The sequence below is a fragment of the Rhinoderma darwinii genome, chromosome 4 (genome assembly GCF_050947455.1).
Source record: "Rhinoderma darwinii isolate aRhiDar2 chromosome 4, aRhiDar2.hap1, whole genome shotgun sequence".
Lineage (NCBI taxonomy): Eukaryota > Metazoa > Chordata > Amphibia > Anura > Rhinodermatidae > Rhinoderma > Rhinoderma darwinii.
This window is the reverse complement of record NC_134690.1, coordinates 111,928,185-111,943,407: the sequence shown is the minus strand read 5'-3', so window position 1 is coordinate 111,943,407 and position 15,223 is coordinate 111,928,185. Positions and strand designations below refer to the sequence as shown.

General features: G+C 39.4%; 1 protein-coding gene across 2 annotated transcripts in view; it reads left to right on the top strand.

The window, feature by feature from the left end:
* TRPC1 (transient receptor potential cation channel subfamily C member 1) overlaps positions 1 to 15,223 on the top strand; it is a 94,632-nt gene that overhangs the window by 12,451 nt on the left and 66,958 nt on the right. The window contains exons 3-8 of one of the 2 annotated variants that reach the window (XM_075861470.1): positions 950 to 1,024; positions 1,267 to 1,368; positions 2,128 to 2,330; positions 2,587 to 2,718; positions 7,334 to 7,529; positions 9,083 to 9,419. In XM_075861470.1, coding sequence (XP_075717585.1) covers positions 950 to 1,024; positions 1,267 to 1,368; positions 2,128 to 2,330; positions 2,587 to 2,718; positions 7,334 to 7,529; positions 9,083 to 9,419 — 1,045 coding nt within the window. The remainder of the gene's footprint in view (positions 1 to 949; positions 1,025 to 1,266; positions 1,369 to 2,127; positions 2,331 to 2,586; positions 2,719 to 7,333; positions 7,530 to 9,082; positions 9,420 to 15,223) is intronic. The other variant, XM_075861471.1, reaches the window with a different exon arrangement.

Genomic DNA, 15,223 nt, shown 5'->3' with positions numbered 1-15,223 from the left:
GTTAAATTTGATGCATGCCATGTTCACCACGTTTTTTTGGGCGCAATTTGGGCCAGAATTCTGGCTCATTGTGCTTACTAAATCTCCCCCAATGTATTCAGTTGTTCCTTCAGCTTTCCTCTTTTATATAAAATAAAGATGGAGGGAACTGAGCGTACTTATGGTATACAATATGGTCCAGAAGTATTTGGACAGTGACTCAATTTTCATAATTTAGCCTCTGTACACAACCGCAATAGATTTGAAACAATTAGGGTATGTTTACACGGCTTAGCACAATACGTCTGAAAATACGGAGCTGTTTTCAGGCGAAAACAGCTCCTGATTTTCAGACGTTTTTGTAGCAACTCGCGTTTTTGGCGGCGTATTTTATGGACGTTATTGGAGCTGTTTTTCAATGGAGTCAATGAAAAACGGCTCCAAGTGTTCTGCACTTCTTTTTCGTGGGCGTCTTTTTACGTGCCGTCTTTCGACAGCTACGCGTAAAATATCACCTCGTGGGAACAGAACATCGTAAAACCCATTGAAAGCAATGGGCAGATGTTTGAAGGCGTAATGGAGCCGTTTTTTCAGGCGTAATTCGAGGCGTAAAATGCCCGAATTACGTCTGAAAACAGTGCGTGTGAACATACCCTTAACTTGTGATTGAAGTGGAGACTATCAGCTTTATTTCAAGCAAAATATTTTATTTAACCAAAATATTGTATTAACCATTTAGGAAGTACTGCCATTTTTCACATGCGCAAATGCAATTGGACAAATGACAGATAAGCAGTTTCTTGGCCGGGTGTACTTATTTGAAATTTGTGAAATCCAGTTATAAACTTACATTGTGTACTGCACTTTACTGATCATTTTGACATTATGATCCCATGTTTATCCCTCTCATTTCTCATTATGTCTTCCTCTCTTTGTTCATCTTTCACCCATCTTCTCATGCCTCCTCAAGTGTCGCCATATATGGGGTAGCAGGTGGTCTCCTATTCTGAGCCCTGATGATGTCAGGGAAGTGGAGGGCTCTTTGGTAAGTTTTGGGTGGGTAGTTTTTCTACATTTTAGTGCGCCAGATGGTATTTTTCTGCTTACCTAATCGTCCTTTTTGCTTCCTATTGCCTAATATGTAATTTGGTTTAAAACTCAGTTTCAGGTTTTCTCAGTCTTAAGGCAAGTATTGCGAAAGTACAAGTACTGGTGCTAGATTAAAAAAATTATATTTTAATATCATAGTTAACTTTTATGTAAACTGCTAAATCTATTATTTTATAGTCAACAGATGCATTGCTGGTGGCAATAGACTCTGAAGTGGTAGGAGCTGTAGATATCCTACTGAATCATCGTCCAAAATGGACTACAAGGCCAACTATTGTGGTAAGTGCTGACCAATGCAATCCAGTGGGTGTATGTGATTCATATTAAATGTTTAGTCAGTAATGCTATAGTCCTCCATTGAAAACTGCCAAGTATAGAATTACCTTCTTAGGGTAAGTTCACACGTGGCAGATCTGTTGCGTAAATTTCTGCCACTGAAAATAAATTCCATACATGTTGATGTTTTTTTTCTGCAGCATGCACATGGATTTCTGCAAGCCCCATTCAGGAGAAATATCTGCAACAAATTTGCGTTGTGTGAATATACCCTAAAATGGAAAGTATTTTCCAATAATTCCCATCACAAAACCCCAAAACCAGGTGTTCTTCAGGCCTTACTCCGTGGAACAATGCTTTATATAAACTGTATGACACTGATGATGGCTAACAAGCCTGAAAGAGGAGTGGAGAGGCATGAATTATTTACATGGCCCATACTAGTAAACCGAGTAATAGTTCCCTTGTTTTCATCATTTGCAATAACAGTAATGACATTGGGATATCTTTACTGTTAAGACGATGATGCAGTACACATCACATATATACAATTACAGGTGGATTTTGTGGGGGGTCAAATCAACACTGGGTGGAAGTAGTAACTTTATTTGATGCCATTATTACATGTTTTATTGTTACAACTCACTTAAGGTGAGACATGTGAGCATGCTGTATTATTCATGATAGATAATCCCCCCCCCCCCCACAGAATATATAGATTCTTTATTTTTTTGCTTTTTTAACATCTGCTTTGCATTTTAGAAACTCATGGAGCGTATACAGAACCCAGAGTATTCCACAACCATGGACGTGGCTCCTGTTATTTTAGCTGCTCACAGAAACAACTACGAGATCCTGACAATGCTCTTGAAACAAGACGTCTCTCTTCCAAAGCCTCATGCTGTAGGCTGTGAGTGTACCCTATGTACAGCCAAGAATAAGAAGGACAGTCTGAGACACTCCAGGTTAGGACTGCCAAAGATGAATAGGAGATAGATACTATCTTATGGCACCTGCGTCTTCCAGCTTGGTGCATATGCTTCTTTGTATGTAGTTTGCTCAAGTGTGTTCAGTAGAATAATTAACATTCGGATAATTAATAATGGTTTAACGGTGACTGGTCCAATTTAAGGGATCAATCATTTGCATCATCAATTACATATTGTTGCAGAACAATCTTTTAAAATCTATAAACATGTAGTATAACATTTTTTATTGCAGATTTCGACTTGATATTTACAGATGTTTGGCAAGTCCAGCCCTTATCATGTTAACCGAAGAAGATCCTATTTTACGAGCATTCGAGCTCAGTGCAGATTTAAAGGAACTGAGTCTAGTGGAGGTAGAATTTAGGTAAGCAAGAGGAGGTTTCTCTATTTCATTTAGAATCAGTAAATGACTACTATGAAGTGTCTCTGGTAGACATAAACAGCACTGGAAGTTCTGGCAGTCCTTTACATGGTTAATAACAAATGTTATATGTACAAGAATATTTGCAGTAAGGGTATGTTCACACGGTTAACAAAATACGGCTGAAAATACGGAACTGTTTTCAAGGGAAAACAGCTCCTGATTTTCAGCTGTTTTTTTAATCAAACAAGGGTTTTTCGCTGCGTTTTTTACGGCCGTTTTTGGAGCTGTTTTTCTATTGAGTCAATGAAAAACGGCTCAAGAAGTGACATGCACTTCTTTTTACGGAGCGTCTTTTTATGCGCCGTTATTTGAAAATTAGACGTAAAAAAGCGCCCCGTCGGAACAGAACGCCATATTTCCCATTGAAATCAATCGGCAAATGTTTGTAGGCGTTCTACTTCCGATTTTTCAACCGTTTTTCGGGACGTTTACGGCCCAAAAAACGGCTGAAAATAGCCCGTGTGAAAATACCCTAACAAACCAACTGAGGGCTATAAACACATACTTCTATATAGTAATAAAAATAAACCACAGAAAATGTACTTGACCATATAATAGGTTGCACTTCTGAAGAACTTTTTAGGCATAATTTAGTTCATGCTATATCTATATGTAGTTTATACTATATAAATAACCATCAGTTTCTTGTTTGAGTTAGCCCTCATATACATATTTAAAGTGTAACTAAACGTTCGACAAACTTCTGACATGTCAAAGTCATGTCAGAAAAATGGTGGGAGTCCGAGCACTGAGACCCCCACCAATTGCGATTCTGTTCGGCCTTTTCCGGAAATCAATGTATCGGAGTACAGGCACAATAGAAAGTGTATCAGCTCGTACTCCGATGCATCTGCTTTCCCGGAAAAAGGCCGAACAGAAACGAAGCGGCCGTCCGCTCACACGAGAGCTTCTGTCGCTTCATTTTGGCGATTGGGGGGGGTGTCTCAGTGCTCGGACTCCCATCAATCAAAACTTCTGACATGTCACTATTACATGTCAGAAGTTTGTCATTTAAATTACAAATTTTCCAGTAAATTAAACTTATTTGGGCAAATTTATTAATATTGTCTTATATTTAGACAGCTTAAAACTAGACCAGGAAGTCAGAAGATGCACCAAATTTATCTCAGTGGTGCACGCTGTGTGATATATTTGGCGCATCTTGCTAGATATGCTTTTCTTTACATCACCTCTTGCCTGGCTTACTTTATACTATTATTTGTTGCAAAATGGTGGCACATTTGGCACATTTTAGGAATCCACTTAGCTGTGCTACCTTTTCTAGACACTTATCAAAACTGTCTAGTGAGGCGCAAGGGTGTGTAAAACACATAATAAATCTGGCAAACAACATGTGAGCAATATTTTTGTCACAATTCGAGCAAGAATTCTAGTTAATTTGGCTTTGTAAATCTGCCCCAATGTCTGTATAATAAAAAGTTCTGCAACTTCCTAATATACTTTGGCCCAGTGAACCCCTTTTCACATTAAGTTTTGTCCTTAGTTTAACCTGCTCCCGACCGCTGGCTGTGTATATGCGGCCGGCGGTCATGGTCCTTAAAACCGGCGCCATAGGATATTTACTGCGTGGATTTTAGCTTGCTGCCCGATCGATCGGGCAGCTGAATTTCGGGTCTCCGACAGTCAGTGACTCCCGGGGACCTTGAGGAGAAGAACAAAGCAGCTTTCGCTGCTTCTATGTTCTCTGATCTCTACTACACAGCACTCAATGAACGCTGTGTATATGAATAGAGGCTGCGCCGCTGCCTCTATTGGTCCCGGTGATCATGTCAATTGTCACATGATCGCCGGGTCCTTTTAGTGTCAGGTTGCTGCTGTGTCTAACTAGACCCAACACATCCCTATTAGTGACAATAGTCACTATAAGAGGGCTGATTTCCCCTGTAACTGGGGCTTCTGTGCAACTGGGGCTGCTGTGAAAACACATGGTGTAAAATAAGAAAGAAAAAATATAAAGTCCCCCAAAGGTCGTTTCTGACCTTTGAGGGAGGGACCATAGTAATAAAAAAATAAAAGTAAAATAAAGTGCAAACATTTTTTATAATAAATACACATAGAATACGCTCCCCAAAAAAACTTTCACCCCGCCAATCATTGTCATAACGCTAGCCTTGACCCATTTACACTAAAATAGACATGTACTTTATCAAAATTTGTGGTAGACGAGGACGATCACAATAAAATGTCTATTTTAGGGTAAAACTATGTTATTAGCAGAAAAAAATAGCTAAAACGTAAAAAAGCTTAATTTTTTACTATTATTTTCAAACTTTGAGCCTACAAATGCTAAAATAGCATAAAAAGACGTATATAAAAATGATTAAAAAAAAAGAAACCTGCATTGTCTATGGAAAAAAACATTGCAAAAATCACGTCGCTAGCCCAACAAATAAAAAAGTTATAGCTGTTTAACTAACGCGTGCTAAATATGGCTAAACGATGTCTGGTTCTGAAGGCTCAAAATAGCCCGGTCCTGAACTGGTTAATGCATATGTCATGAAAATCTCCCGGCGAATATGTTAACCGAAGGCTTGTATTGGGTGCCTAACAGTGGCATCCGTCACCTATAGGCTATAATGGTATCCAAATAACGGATATGTCATAAAGTCTTATGACCCTGTTCATCACGTATCCGTTAAACGAATACCATTATAGCCTGTGGGTGACGAATGCCACTGTTAGGCATCCATCACTGGTCTCCGTTTATTGGGTATTTTGGGAATTTCAAGTGACATAACTGTCCAAATATGGACAGTTATTACTGGAGCTTCCTGACGCAGCAGAGGCTGCCCTGCCCTCACACTTGAGGGATTCTCTCCTCCTGATTCCATAATAGCCTAGGTGTGACGGATGCCCCCACCAATCTGATATCCTACCTTTAATTTTCAAATGTTTTATGGTATAGGTTACCTTAATTTGCTTTGGAAATATATCAAATTGTTTGACCTTGGAATCAATATAATGTAAGCAGCAATACCACTTATTAAAAAGATGTTCTACAGGATTCTCCATTTGCCATAGCAATAAAACAAGCAGCACCAGAATACCCTTCCAAAGTATAAATATGTAGAAAAAACTAACACAAGTGGATTATTCTGGGATGGCAGGGTTATTTCTGTTTTGGGTTTACTGCACTTTATATATATATATATATATATATATATATATATATATATATATATATATATATATATATATATATATATATATATATATATATATATATATTTATAGCTCACACATGCTCCGATCTGGCATTCAACCTAATATGACTCTCCTACAGTGTCTATCTGTATTCCCTATGTCATTGTGATTTACCTAAAATGCTTCTCCATATAAAGTCCCTGTTAATTCTTGTCAATGTTGAAGATAACGGATTATTACTTGGATTCTACTATATTTTGCAAGATGTTTTATAAATAAATAAATTTTAGAAAAAAGAACTCAACTACCGTATTTTTTTGGACTATAAGACGCACCCAGGTTTTAGACAATAGAAAATAGGAAAAAAAACAAAACATATTTTACTACTTTTACAAAGAAAAAACTATTGGTTAAAAAAAATAATTTGTTCGGTTTTCTGAGAGCCATAACTTTTATATTTTTTAATCGTTTGAGCGGTGTAAGGGCTTATTTTTTGAAGGACGTATAGTAGTTTTTATTAGCACCATTTTTTGGTTCAAACGATTTTTTTATCACTTTTTATTTCATTCTTTTTAGCGCTATTGTGACCAAAAAACTACGATTCCGGGGTTTTCAAATTTTTGTTTTTACGCCGTTCACGTCAAATAATGCTATATTGTAATAGTTCGGACTTTTACGAACTCAGTGATATGAAATTATTATAATTTTCTTTATTTTTTACATTGTGCTTGGGGAAAAAAAATTTTTTTAATCGTAATATTTTTTACACTCCTGAAAATGTATCTAATGTTTCTTTTTTACACATTTTATTAGTTCCCCTAGGGGACTAGAACCAGCGATCATTAGATCACTGGTACAATACATGGATAAGCTATGGAAACAGCGTAACTCGCTGAGCTACGCTGTTTCCGTAACACCGATAGTAGTGAATGGCAGTTATAGAAACAGTGTAGCATACGAGCTACGCTGTTTCTGTAACTACTATTCAGTTGTTTCTATCTATCTTCGAGTCCTGATGATAACACAAGTTCAGAAAAGGAAGTGTTGTCACAGTGACACAGACACAAAAAAATCTTTTCTGGCTGAAATTTGCACAACAATAAATAATTGAAATAATCTTTTTATTTGTTTAATGCTAACGGGTCTTCAATATGAATCTTCTGGGAGTTTTTAATTTAGGTTTTAATAACTTATTCTGCACTGTTTTGAATTTTTGTGAAAATGACAGGAAAATATTTCCCAGTAATTTTTACACAAAAACGCCAAAATCACAAGTGTCTATGGTGGAAGCAACACTTAAGACACTACGTGTGAACTAAGATATGGGCGCTTGATTTAACTAATTCTAGATTTCCCACATTCATTTAATTCACATTTCTGAATCCTTCAGGAATGATTATGAAGAGCTTGCTCAGAAGTGTAAGACCTTTGCAAAAGACTTGTTGGCTCAAGCCAGGAATTCTAGGGAGCTGGAAGTGATCTTAAACCATCAGTCCAGTGATGAACCATTGGACAAGAGAGGACTTCTAGAAGAGCGGATGAACTTAAGCCGTTTAAAGCTGGCAATCAAGTACAACCAAAAAGAGGTCAGTGTATCTGAGAATAAACTACAATCAGAAAGAGATGTAAACATTCACAGCAATCTGTTTTGGGTCTATTTACACTGCGGTGTACAAATGTGTGCATAGAGTCCTGCGGGTCTGGCGAATGCCAAAATAGTGTCCTTTTGGCATCTCTTGCTGTGCCTTTTGTTTCGCTGGATAGAACAGTACTGCCTGCTGTGCTTTCCTATGCAGCCAAGTACTGCAAAGGAAACATATATATATATTTTTTACAATGGGTGACAATCTTAATGGGCATCATACTGTATGTGTTCAGAGTTGTGGACTCTTATTTAGAAATAAATAATAAATATGTAAAAAATTATAATTTCGGTAACCATAAGATTTATGTAGTGTCGGACCGGTGTTTCTTGACCCTCACACTGGACCACACCAAAGAATTGCACAGTAATGAAGGCAGACATAGTACAATTCAAAGAAACAAGACCTTTACTCCAGTTTGTGCACAAAGCGTAATGGCCACAACAGTCGCACTTAGTGTAGTGGCTACAGGCTTGTCACACAGCTTGGCGGTTAAAATCTATGAAGAGCACTTTGCCTGGTGGTTACGGTCTCTGAAGAGCACTTAGCTTGATGGTTACAGTCTCTGGTCCTTGGTCACACTTGTGGCAGGGGTGACTTGGACTTCAGACACCCTCGGTACAGGATTAATGCTGAAAGTGGTCTGCAACCACTTATTGGATACACACATAGGGACCTCGTCCTGTCACTGATCACTCTCCCCGACAGACCCAAGGTACACAGCAGCCCGGTTATGGTCAAGACGCTGCAAGCTGTTGTAATCCACTCAACAGAACACACAGGATTTGACTTTTTAGTGACGAACACTGGCACGAATTTATCCAGTTCCCTGTCACTCCATCAGTCCTGTGCATTACTTCACTTGCATCTGACATTCTCTCATTCTACGCTCTCCAATGACACTCAGGATGTTCTGACTGTGATCATGCAGTGCACCAAAACATCTCTCTTACAGTCTGGCTCCACTCTTACATGGACTCTGTGTGATGCCACATTAATGCGTCCGCATGCCAGACCAGAAATCAAGCCAGCCCGTGTCTTTATTTAATGGGCAAAGCACCCGTGAAACCCACACTTTTAATCTCATCTCCTTAATTGAAACACCTTTTGCCAATTAGCTTTAAGTCATTAACATAGAGGTTGGCTTACTTTTTTTCTCTCCACTGTGGATGTTTACTCAATGTGCTCAATAAAAGACATGAACAGTACAATTGTTTGTGTTATTAGTTTAGTTAGATTGTGTTTGTCGATAATTCGGACCACATTTTATTAGTAATTAATGCAGAAATTAAGGTAATTCCAAAGGGTTCACTTGCAACTGTAGGTTTGGCCAGCTATCTCATGTGTATGGCCAAATTCATAAAAGTATATCAAAAACTCTTTGGAAAGTGGAGGTTGCCTAATTTATTTTTTTGCATTATAAGCATACATATAAGCATATGTCACTTACACAACATGAATCACTTTCATGCTGATTTTTTTTCCTTTTATTTTAGTTTGTATCACAATCCAACTGTCAACAGTTTCTCAATACAGTGTGGTTTGGACAAATGGCAGGCTACAGAAGAAAGCACACTTGCAAGAAGATATTGATTGTCTTAACTGTGGGAATTTGCTGGCCAATCCTTTCTCTGTGCTATCTGCTAGCCCCAAAATCACAAGTTGGACGCATGATCCACACGCCTTTCATGAAATTCATCATACATGGGGCATCTTACTTTACATTCCTACTGCTTCTGAACCTATATTCCATAGTCTACAATGAAGAGAAAAAGAACACAATGGGACCAGCCTTGGAGGGAATAGACTATTTGCTCATTATATGGCTCATAGGTAAGCTACGAGATGTGCATGAATTATATTGAGGTTAATCTAGGTTTTATGCAAAGGCATTTCTATTTAATTTCTTGATAATGCATACCTCACCTGACAAGATAATTATCTGATTTACTCATTGAATAAAAAGGGTGTACACTTTGGACAACCCCTACTTGTAAGATGGGTCCCTTGACAATAAGATCACTAGGTGTCCCCCAGCTGGGACCCCAAGTGATCAGGTTTTATCTGTGGGGAAACCTGGGTGTAAGGGTTACATTTCCCTGCAGCACCACCACAGTGCCCATTCATATCAATAAGTTGTCTGTTTAATACAGGACAGGACAGATCCTCCAGAGTGACACACGTTCTTTATAACCGCTCTCTACCTTGGCCAAGAGATGGGGATGATGAACAGGGGATCCTCCTCTATTAACTCATAATTCCCTAATAGGTTATATGAAAATGGGTTTTCTAAACTATAAAACCCTTTTAATCCCTTCCCGCAGCAGCCACTTTTTGACCAAATGACAGAGCCTCATTTTTAAAATCTGACATATGTTACTATATGTTTGTTATCAGTGCATATAGGACATCTTAATGAGGCTTGGTGATTTTGTATCGCTATGGCAAATGGACTAGTAGTGTGAATCACTACACCTCTCTAGTGTTGTATTGATATAAAAGTCTACCAAACGTTACTTTTTTATCTTAGACACTTTATCAGGGATCTTTGATCTGTTTTGCCAACGCCTATACTCAGATTTTTGGGCATTAGTGCCCTATCCTTTAATATTATACCAATAAAATATTTTTAAACAATTATTTAGGCAGGACTTCATAAGACGTAGCTTTAGCTCAAAATGTTTCATTTTCTCATCAAATAAAGGAGAAAAAGCACCACAACCTTTGTAAAGCAACTTCTCCAGAGTACGGAAATACCTCATATGTGGTAATAAACTACTGTATGAATACACATCAGGGCTCAGGAGGGAAGGCGCGCCATTTGGCTTTTGAAGCACAGATTTTCTGGATTGGTTTCTTGACACCATGTCGCTTTTGCAAAGCCCCTTAGGTACCAGTACAGTGGAAACGACCAAAAAGTGACTCCATTTGGCAAACTACACCCATTGAGGAATTCATCTAGGGGTGTAGTGAGCATTTTGACCCCACAGGTGTCTCATAGATTTTATTAGAAATGGGCAGTGAAAATCAAAAATGACATTATTTTCCAAAAAGACGTAGCATTAGTTCAACATTTTTCATTTTCTCAACAAATAAAGGAGAAAAAGCACCCTAAGATTTGTAAAGCAACTTCTTCAGAATAGGAAAATACCCCATATGTGGTTACAAACGGCTGTTTGGATACACGGCAGGGAAGGAGCACCATTTGGAATTTGGAGCGCAGATTTTGCAGGATTGATTCCTGGGCGCCATGTTGCATTTACAAAGCCCCTGAGGTACCAGTACAGTAAGAACCCCTGAAATGTGACTCCATTTGGTAAACTACACCCCTAGAGGAATTCATCTAGGGGTGTAGTGAGCATTTTGACCACACAGGTTTTTGCTGAATTTATTACAATTGGGATGTGAAAATAAAACAAATGTAAAAAAAATTTGCGAAAAGATGTCGTTCTAGCCCAAAATTTAGCATTTTCACAAGGCCTATAGGAGAAAAGCACCTAAACATTTGTAAAGCATTCTCTCCGAGTAAGGCAATACCCCAGATGTGGTCATACACTGCTATTTGGACACACAGCAAGGCTCCAAATAGAAGGAGCGTCATTTAGTATTTGGAGTGGAGATTTTACAAGATTCGTTTTTTGACACCATGTTGCATTGAGCTATAGTACCACCACAGTGGAACCCAAAAAAATGACCCCATTTTGGAAGCTAGATCCCTCAAGGAATTCATCTAGTAGTGTAGTCAGCATTTTGACCACACAAGTGTTTTGCAAAAATTAGTGCACAATAGATGTTGCAGATTGAAAATTGCCATTTTCCACAGATATTCCATTTCAGTGCCCAATTTGTTGTGCCCAGCTTGTACCACCGGAGACACACACCCCATAAATTGTTAAGCGAGTTCTCCAGAGTGCAGTAATACCCCATATGTGGTCATAAATTGCTGTTTGGGCACACTGCCAGGCTCAGTTGGACCACCATTTGACTTAGCACAGATTTTTATTGGTGTTTTACTGGTATTTCAGCTTATAATGTGGGGGCATATGTAAGCTGGGCGGAGTACATCAGGGAATATGTAAATTGGGCGGAGTACATCAGGGTATATGTAAGCTGGGCGGAGTACATCAGGGTATATGTAAGCTGGGCGGAGTGCATCAGGGCATAATAGGATGATCTAATAATGGGGTGAATGAATAATCCATGGATTGCTGTGGTACGCTTTGAACCAATCCTTTATGCACAGGCCAAGTTTTTGGGTATTATACAAAATATCTGCGCTCCAGGATTGCCTAATCTTTAACTTCTTCACTAGCCCTATAAGCAGCACAAGGCCCTAAAGTTTCCTCATCTCCTCTGCATCTACGGGGTTCACGTGTGGGGTCCAGCAAATGATGATGTGGGGTTTTTAGTGAAAAACTACTGGACCTAAAAAATTTGTCTGGTCCTTCATTTTGCATCATTGCGTTTGAGTAACGTGTTATTTTTCCGTTGACAGAGCTGTGTGAGGGCTTGTTTTTTGTGTAAAAAGCTGTAATTTTTATTGGTTCAATTTTGGGGTACATGCGCTTTCTTTTTATCACCATTTATTCAATTTTTTGGGAGATGAGGAAACCAAAAAACAGCAATTCTAGCAGGGTTTTGTTTTTTATTTTTTACAGTGTTCATTGTGCAGTTTAAATAACATGTTAACTTCATTCTGTGGGTGGATACGATTACAGCGACACCAAATTTATATGTTTTTTTTACGTTTCACTACGTTCTCACAATAAAAATACTCTTTTCTAAAAAAAAATCATGTTTTAGTGTCGCCATAACTTTTTTATTTTTCAGTTGATATCGCTGTGGTAGGGCTTGTTTTATGCTTGACGAACTGTAGTTTCTATTGGAACTATACTTGCAACTTTTTGATCACTTTTTGATCACTTTTTATAAAAAATTTTTTTAGACAAGATGACCAAAAATTAAAATGCTGTCATAGTTTTTTATTTCATTTTTTACGGTGCTCACCGTGCGGTAAAAATAATGTGATATTTTTATAGTTCAGGCCGTTCCGAACGCGGCGATACCTATTATGTATAGTTTTTTTTAATGTTTACATTTGTTTTCTAATTATAAAGGACTTGATCAGGGAAGCAGGGCGATTATTGTTTTTTTTTAGTTAAAACTTTTTATTTATTTATTTTTCTTTAACATTTTTATTACTTTTTCCAAATTTTTTTTACACTTACTTGGGGACTTGAAGATCTGATCTTCGATCCCCTGTGCAATACACTGCACTACTTATGTAGTGCAGTGTATTGTAACCAGGGCCGCCATCAGTGGGGTATTAGGGGTACTGATGTGAGGGGCCCGGCCAAACCTAATGGAAAGGGGGGCCCGGCAACTGCCGCGACTTGCCTTTGGTAGAAAAAAACAGGCCCCTGCAATGGGGCCCGTTTTTTTCACCAAAAGAATGTGGTGTGCTGCGGGCCCCTCCTCTCGTCATGGGGGCCGTCAAACACTGCCCACCCGCACGCGTGACCGATCGCGTGCACCTGCAAACTCCCGCGCGTGCGCACTCGCGAGCGCCCGTGAGCGCGCACCCGCGACCGCCCGCTCACGCACCCGCGAATGCCCGGAAGCGCGCACCCGCGAACGAAGCGCGCGCAGCTGCGGACACACATGGACACAACTTACCTGGAGCCTGGCTGGAGGTGAAGGACTGGACGTCTGTACCGAAGACATCGCCTGGAAGACATAGCCTGAAGAGGACTGGAGTGGCTCAGCAGCTCTTCTGACACAGTGAGTAAAGTGTCTCAAAGTGCTGTTTAAGTATGGCCGTGTTCACACAGAGTATTTTGCAGGCAGAAAAAAATCGGCCTCAAAATTCCTTAAAGAATTTTGAGGCAGATTTTGACCTGCCCACACTATCTTGCCGCGTTTTTTTGCTGCGTTTTTTGCCCGCGGCGATTGAGGACAGCAGACAAAAAACGCAGCGAAAAATGCATTTTCTGCCTCCCATTGATTTCGATGGGAGGTCAGAGGCGGAACAGCGGCAAGAAAGGACGTGCTGCTTTTTCTTTTTTCCGCGACTGGCTCCCATTGATTTCAGATTAAATCAATGGGAGGCGGTTTTGGAAGTTGTTTGGTGCTGATTCTGACACAGTGTCCAAGTCGATATCAAGGCCCAAAAACTCTGTGAACTGGGCCTTATTGTTAGGGCTTATTCAGACGAACGTGTAATACATCCGTGCAACGCGCGTGATTTTCACGCGCCTCGCATGGACCTATGTTACTCTATGGGGCCTTTCAGACTGTCAGTGAGCCCCCTCCCTTTGTCAACCACTTCAGTGTGGCGGACGCATTGAAGGGCTTAAACAGCGGCGATCGGCGGTAACCGTCATCGCCGCCGTTGCAGTGGGATGTCAGCTGTATATTACAGCTGACTCACACTGAAGATGAAGCGCGTACAGGTGCTGTGCCCGCTTCATCTAGAGGGCGTGACTGTACGCCCTATTGCGGGAATGCACTGTAAATCAGGACGTACAGTCGCGCCCAATAACGGGAAGGGGTCAAGCTAAAGGACATCAAAATAATTACTGTTTTGAACCAATAGCATAGAAGTTGCCTGGCTCCATTACTTTTTTAAGTGGCAGATATTATAGGATAGAGATTTAGTGGTAATTTCCCATCAAGCTGAATGTGCTGTATGTAACGTTTTGACTCTTAACAACCATATTAGTTTACCCAAATTGTCCTATATTTTGCTTTTGTCTTTAGGTTTTATAAATGCATGTTTAGATTTTTCATGACAGTATGCATCCATCTTGTTGCTGGTCATCCACCCCATCCCTTTCCTTTAATTTTTCTGAGCATCATTCAGTTTTCCAATGAGCTGAGCCTTTTCATAATCATAGTTGCATAGTTACATAGTTAAAAGGTTGAAAAAAGACACAGGTCCATTTGCAGTTTAACCTATAATCCTACTATGTTGATCTAGATGAAGACAAAAAGTCCCATGAGGTTTATACCAATTGCCTCATTAGAGGAAAAATTCCTCCCTGACTCCAAATATGGCAATCAGAATAAATCTCTGGATCAACTTCCGGTCTCCAAACTTGAGCACTCATAACCTGTAATATTATATTTTTCAAGAAAGGCGTCCAGGCCCTCCTTGAACTTGCTCAATGAACCAACCATCACAACATTCTGTGGCAGAGAATTCCAAAGTGTTACTGCCCTTTCAGTAAATAATCCCCATCTATGATTATGTTAAAACCTTCTTTCCTCTAGATATAGAGGATGTCCCCTTGTCCTTGTTACAGGCCTAGGTGTAAAAACATCCATCTATGTTCTTGTAATGTGCATCTAGGCCTCTTTTGATGCATCCCATGCTCTTATTTGCTTTGGCAGCAGCTGCCTGGCACTGGTTGCTAAAGTTAAGTTTATTGTCCACTAATATCCCCAAATCTTTTTCAGTGTCAGTTTTACCCAGTGTTTTACTATTTAATGGTAATGCATACTTGGGCGCAAGTGCATAACCTTACATTTAACCACATTAAACTTAATTTGCCATTTCTCTGCCCACGCCTCCAGCTTCTCCAAATCCCTCTGTAATATTATATTATCTATCTGGTCAATTTGTAATTTAAGTGGAA